The following is a 6,632-nucleotide window of genomic DNA, read 5'->3' as shown; positions in this document are numbered from 1 at the left end:
TTAGAGTTGTGAGCCCTTTTTTTTTTTTTTTTTTTTTTTTTTTTTGAGACGGAGTCTCGCTCTGCTGCCCAGGCTGGAGTGCAGTGGCCGGATCTCAGCTCACTGCAAGCTCCGCCTCCCGGGTTTACGCCATTCTCCTGCCTCAGCCTCCCCAGTAGCTGGGACTACAGGCGCCCGCCACGTCGCCAGGCTAGTTTTTTGTATTTTTTTAGTAGAGACGGGGTTTCACTGTGTTAGCCAGGATGGTCTCGATCTCTCGACCTCGTGATCCGCCCGTCTTGGCCTCCCAAAGTGCTGGGATTACAGGCTTGAGCCACCGCGCCCGGCCGAGTTGTGAGCCCTTAAAAGGGACAGGAATTGCTCACTCGGGGGGCTCAGCACTTGAGACAGGAGTCTTGCCGATGCCCCTGGCCGAATAAACCCCTTCCTTCTTTAACTCGGTGTCAGAAGTTTTGTCTGCAGCTCGTCCTGCTACACACTTCCACCTCAGCCTCCCCAAGAGTGAGACTACAAGTCTGCACCACCACGCCTGGCTAATTTTTTTATTTTTTGTAGAGACAGAGTCTTGCTATGTTGCCCAGGCTGGTCTCAAACTCCTGGCCTCAAATGATGCTCCCACTTGAACCTTCCAAAGTGCAGGGATTATAAGCATGAGACACCGAGCCCAGCTGACCTCTCATTGACTGTTACACACCCTTGATCACAAATCTGTCTCCCCATTAGAATCCTCCCAGTGCCTGGCACAGAGCACATGCCTAACAAAAATCGGGTGAATGAATGAAAGCATGAATGAATGGAAGGGAGAAGATAGGGATGACTCTGCCCATTTTCAGCTGAACTAACTGAGGCTCAGGGAGGTGAGTGATTTATCCAGGATCCCACAGGGTGTAGCCAACACAGGTAGGGTCCCATGGGCCTTCTGACAATGCATCCAACACCTTTGAACTTGGCCGAGGTGGAGTGATGCCCCCTCCCCCAGCTCTTTCGTTCGGAGCCCAAAATAACCCTTGACTCAGCTGGGCAACAACGGGGCAACAACTTCCTCTTTCCAGACCACAGGCCTCAGGATTTTCAAGGAAGCGTGGAGGAGGCTTGGGGGCGTGTTTCCTTCTAGTTGCCCCATAAAAGGCAGAGGGAGGGAGTTTGGGGTGCTCTGCAAGGACCCAAGCTTTTTATCCCCAGGTCCTTTCCTCCTGCACGTTGGCTTTGAGCCCCGAGCTGGTGCTTCTGCTCTCTAGGACATGGCAGGCCCAATGACCATCGTAACCAGCCTTCTGTTCCTTGGTGTCTGTGCCCACCACATTATCCCTACGGGTAAGACCTCGGGCAGGATGCAGTTCCAAGGGCATGGCTGGGATGGCACAGTGGAGGGTGCAGGACTGACCAGCCTGGGGCTGGAGGAAAGCGCTGGGGAAAGGGCAGCCCAGTGAATGGACTGGTGGTGTTTGGTGCAGGGTTCAAGCTCCAGCTCTGAGGCCCAGAGCCGAGGGGAGGCTGGGAAAAGACGTGGCTTCTCTCTCTCTCCTCGTCTAGGCTCTGTGGTCATCCCCTCTTCCTGCTGCATGTCATTTCTTTCCAAGAGAATTCCTGAGAACCGAGTGGTCAGCTACCAGTTGTCCAACAGGAGCACGTGCCTCAGTATGGGAGTGATGTGGGTATCCTTCATGGGCATGTGGCAGGAGAGGGGCTGGGGCAGGTACAACTCCAGTGTCCCTGAGAAGCAAGGTCAGCCGGCCCTGGCTCTGTGCATCCCTGGGGAAGTCACCTCCCCTCTCTGGTCCTCAACTTCCTTGCCCATAAAACTAGAAGGAGGATATATTTATTTTTAAATTTCTTTTATTTCTTTTTTTTTGGGGGGGGGGAGATAGGGTCTTCCTCTGTCACCCAAGCTGAAGTACAGCCGCATGATCATAGCTCATTGCACTGCAGCCTCAACCTCCTGGGCTCAAGTGATCCTCCCATCTCAGCCTCCCAAAGTGCTGGGATTACAGCCATGAACCACCACACCCAGCCAGAAGGATTTTTTTTTTTTTTTTTTTTTGAGACGGAGTCTCACTCTTACCCAGGCTGGAGTGCAGTGTGCGATCTTGGCTCACTGCAACCTCCACCTCCCAGGTTCAAGCAATTCTCATGCCTCAGCCTCCCGAGTAGCTGGGATTACAGGTGCGCACTGCCACGCCTGGCTAAGTTTTGTATTTTTAGTAGAGACAGGGTTTCACCATGTTGACCAGGCTGGTCTCGAACTTCTGACCTCAAGTGATCTGCCCATCTCGACCTTCCAAAGTGTTGGGATTACAGGCGTGAGCCACCAGGAGAAGGATTTAGATTCAATATCTACTGAGCACCAAATATACAATGAGGCACCATTCGGGGGCACAGGACAATGTCTTCTCTAATTCTCTCAACAATTCTATGGGGTAGGGATGGTTGTTCCCATTTACAGAGGACAACTGAGGCTCAGGAAGGTGACTTGCTCAAGGTCACATGGGTCGACATGTGTCTGTCCTCCAAATAGCTTCATAGGTAGTAACTGTGAACTCATTTTGTAAACAGAGGCATGAAGTAGAAATACAATGATAAGGCCAGGTGCAGTGGCTCACGTCTGTAATCTCAGTGCTTTGGGAGGCTGACCTAGGAGGGTTGCTTAAGGCCAGGAGTTTAAGACCAGCCTAGGCAATATAATGAGACTCCGTTTCTGCAAAAAAAAAAAAAAAAAAAAAAAAAAAGCTGGGCATGGTGGCATGTTCCTGTAGTCCCAGCTACTCAGGAGACTAAGGTGGGAGGACCGCTTGAGCCTGGGAAGTTGAGGCTGCAGTGAGCTGTGATCGCCACTGCATTGCAGCCTGGACGACAGAGTGAGACCGTGTCAAAAAATGAAGATGGCATCATCTCAGCAACTTGCGAGGAGGCCTTACTGTCTCTGGGCGTCCACATCCTCCCCACCATGAAGTTGAGTGGCCCAAGGTCCCTGTCGACCTCAGTTAATCCCCTGTCCCTTTCTTCCACAGCTTCACCACCAAGAAGGGCCAGCAGTTCTGTGGCGACCCCAAGCAGGCGTGGGTCCAGAGGTACATGAAGAACCTGGATGCCAAGCGGAAGAAGGCTTCCCCTAGGGCCAGGGCAGTGGGTGTCAAGGGCCCCGTCCAGAGATATCCTGGCAACCAAACCACCCACTAATCACCGCCCAGCCCTCCAGCCCTGAGTCTGGGCCTGGGCTGCTTGGCGGGCTGCTCGGGGTCTGGGGAAGCCATAGTGATGGGGGGAAGAGCTAATTTCCCTGTTTCTTAGCAACACTCTCCAGGGATGTGTCTCTTCTATGAAAAACTCCAGGGAGCAGGTGATGTGGTCCCCGGGAGCTGAGCAATGGCTCCAAGCATCCAAAGCCCCTTGCCTTTCTGGAGCTGGGTGAGAAGATCCCAGAAGGAGAGCAGTGGCAACTCTTTGCCCTTCTTCTCCTGACCTGGTTCTGATGCTTTTTTTTTTTTTTTTCCCCGAGATGGAGTCTTGCTCTGTCACCCAGGCTGGAGTGCAGTGGCACAATCTCGGCTCACTGCAACCTCCGCCTCCCAGGTTCAAGTGATTCTCGTGCCTCAGCCTCCCAAGTACCTGGGACTACAGGTGTGCGCAACCACGCCCAACTAATTTTTGTATTTTTAGTAGAGATGAGGTTTCACCATGTTGGCCAGGCTGGTCTCAAACTCCTGGCCTCAAGTGATCCACCTGCCTCAGCCTCCCAAAATGCTGGGATTACAGGTGTGAGCCACCGCACCCAGCCTACTCAAACTTTTATGTTGAAAAAAAAAAATAAGTAAAGCATAGTGTTTTTTTTTTTTGTTTGTTTGTTTGTTTGTTTGTTTGTTTTTGAGACGGAGTCTCGCTTTGTCGCCCAGGCTGGAGTGCAGTGGCCGGATCTCAGCTCACTGCAAGCTCCACCTCCCGGGTTTATGCCATTCTCCTGCCTCAGCCTCCCGAGTAGCTGGGACTACAGGCACCCGCCACCTCACCCAGCTAGTTTTTTGTATTTTTTAGTAGAGACGGGGTTTCACCGTGTTAGCCAGGATGGTCTCGATCTCCTGACCTCGCAATCCACCCGTCTCGGCCTCCCAAAGTGCTGAGATTATGGGCTTGAGCCACCGCCCCCGGCCAGTTTTTTGTTTTTTGTTTTTTAAAAAGAAATGAACTTGAAGGACCAGGGTGAAGGGCCAGTCTGGGTAGTTTAATCTTTTGGTGAAGATATGACTTTAAGGAGATTCCCTGCTTTGCGACAGTTTGCTCCATGCTGTCTTGGGGCCAAGGGCCTGTTCTGCCTTTAAATCTGGGCTCACCCAACATTTTGGTGAAGGGAAGATGGGGTGGGGGGATAAGGGGGAGAAAAGACCCTAGCTTTTTTTTTTTTTTCTATGCATGAGATACTGTGTGGGTTTATCAAGAGTGTAGACAAAGTTGCTGTTCTCAAATAATAGTCCAAATAAAATGAGACTTTTTTCTTCGAAGGTTGTTGTGTCTTGCGTGTTCTGTTTTTTTTCTTTTGTTTTTGTGATGGAGTCTCACTCTTGCCGCCCCAGGCTGGAGTGCAATGGTGCGATCTCAGCTCACTGCAACCTCCACCTCCCAGGTTCAAGCAATTCTTCTGCCTCAGCCTCCTGAGTAGCTGGGGCTACAGGTGTCTGCCACCACGCCCAGCTAAGTTTTTGTATTTTTGGTGGAGACAGAGTTTCACCATGTTGTCAGGCTGGTCTCGAATTCCTGACCTCAGGTGATCCACCTGCCTCAGCCTCCCAAAGTGCTGGGATTACAGGTGTGAGTCACTGCGCCCAGCATTGTATATTTTTGACTCTCCTGGAGTGGGTAGGGTTGGGCTGTGACCAACGGTGTATGTGCCCAGAAAGCATCCCAGGCTGCCTCTCCAAGACTGGAGGGGAAGAAGACAGCCGGAGCCCAAGGCATCTGGGAGTGACCTTGGCCTGCCGCTGGGAGTCCTGTTATTGACTTTGAAAATACACATGCACAGCTAGGTTCAATTAAATAATTTAAAAAATTTTTGAGACAGGGTCTCACTCTGTTGCCCAGACTGGAGTGCAGTGGTGCAATCATAGCTCATTGTAGCCACGAAATTCTGGACTCAGGCAATCCTCCCACCTCAGCTTCTCTAAGCAGCTGGGACTACAGGTGTGTACCACCACACCTGGCTAATCTTTTAATTTTCTTTATGTTGCCCAGGCTGGCCTAGAACTCCTGGCCTCAAGCAGTTCTTCCACCTTGGCCTCCCAAAACACTGAGATTAAAGGTGTAAGCCATTGCACTTGGCCCCAAACTAATTTTTTTTTTTTTTTAATGGAGTTTCACTGTTATTGCCCAGGCTGGAGTACATGGCGTGATCTTGGCTCACTGCAACTTCCACCTCCCAGATTCAAGCGATTCTATTGCCTTGGCCTCCCAGGTAGCTGGGATTACAGGCACCTGCCACCATGCCCAGGTCAGGCTGGGTATTAGGAGGCTAAAAAATGATACACAATGATGTTTTGCTTCAAAGAATTAGAATTATAACATGAACACACTCACAAATCAAGAATACTGTGGGTTCAATGCCAATTCTGCTTTACAAGTTGCATAACCTTGAAAGAGAAAAACTCTTTTTCTATGCCCACAACAGTTTTGACACCAAATATGTAAGTTTTCCACACGCTGCAGCTTTCCAATTCTCTGGCTGGGTGCAGTGGCTCATGCCTGTAATCTCAGCACTTTAGGAGGCCAAGGCGGGAGGATCTTGTGAGCCCAGCAGCTCAAGACCAGACTGGGTAATATAGAGAGATCCTTTCTTTACCCTCCGAAAAAAAATTATTTTTATTTATTTTTCAGACGGAGTCTTGCTCTGTCTCCTAGGCTGGAGTGCAGTGGTACCATTTCAGCTCACTGCAACCTCCCACCTCCCAGGTTCAAGTGAGTCTCCTGTCTCAGCTGAGTAGCAGGAACAACAGGCATGTGCCACCACGTCCAGCTAATTTGTGTATTTTTAGTAGAGACGGGGTTTTACCATGTTGGCCAGGCTGGTCTCGAACTCCTGACCTCAAGTGATCCGCCCATCTCGGCCTCTCAAAGTGCTGGGATTATAGGTGTGAGCCACTGTGCCTGGCCTACAAACAATTTAAAAAGTAGCTGGGTGTGGTGGTGCAAGCCTGTAGTCCCAGCTACTTTGGAGGCTGAGATGAGAGGATTGCTTGAGCCCAGGAGGTTAAGGCCGCAGTGAGCCATGATCACGCCCCTGCATTCCAGCCTGGGCAACAGACTAAGACTTTGTCTCAAAACAAACAAATAAAAACCAAAAAAAAAAAAAAAAAAAAACGGTGCATGATCAGTGGGGCATGGTGGCTCATGCCTGTAATCCTGGCACTTTGGGAGGCTGAGGCAGGCAGATTGCTTGAGCCTGGGAGTTTGAGACCAGCCTGTGAAACAAGGCAAAGCCTCGTCTCCACAAAAATAAAAATAAAATAAAAAATTAAAATACAAAGTGCATGATTTAGTAGGGGACAATCAGAGCACAAACCACTGGAAAGTGGCATGAGACCCTGTCATGCAGAAAACTCGCGATTGTCTAGAAGAACATTCTCCCAAGCTGGGAAAGAGCCGAGACC

The 6,632-nt window shown here is 50.5% G+C and overlaps 1 protein-coding gene across 1 annotated transcript; it reads left to right on the top strand.

Annotated features, from left to right (window-relative positions):
• The first annotated feature begins 1,138 nt into the window (after positions 1-1,138).
• Positions 1,139-4,468, top strand: CCL24 (C-C motif chemokine ligand 24). Its single transcript, XM_050783911.1, has 3 exons — positions 1,139-1,314; positions 1,534-1,651; positions 3,009-4,468. Exons 1-3 carry the CDS (start codon positions 1,242-1,244, stop codon positions 3,175-3,177), a joined length of 360 nt encoding a protein of 119 aa, XP_050639868.1. The 5' UTR covers positions 1,139-1,241; the 3' UTR covers positions 3,178-4,468.
• Positions 4,469-6,632: the final 2,164 nt, after the last annotated feature.

Source organism: Macaca thibetana, chromosome 3, assembly GCF_024542745.1.
Source record: "Macaca thibetana thibetana isolate TM-01 chromosome 3, ASM2454274v1, whole genome shotgun sequence".
NCBI lineage: Eukaryota > Metazoa > Chordata > Mammalia > Primates > Cercopithecidae > Macaca > Macaca thibetana.
Note: the sequence above shows the minus strand (reverse complement) of the source record. Positions and strands in the feature narration are given on the sequence as shown.

What these genes read in the sequence shown, in the direction of transcription:
- CCL24 (XM_050783911.1), top strand. Translation starts at nt 1,242, where the DNA reads ATGGCAGGCCCAATGACCATCGTAACCAGCCTTCTGTTCCTTGGTGTC. An exon ending in CCACCACATTATCCCTACGG is followed by an intron (nt 1,315 to 1,533) that starts GTAAGACCTCGG and finishes CTCCTCGTCTAG; the next exon opens with GCTCTGTGGTCATCCCCTCT. An exon ending in TGCCTCAGTATGGGAGTGAT is followed by an intron (nt 1,652 to 3,008) that starts GTGGGTATCCTT and finishes TTTCTTCCACAG; the next exon opens with CTTCACCACCAAGAAGGGCC.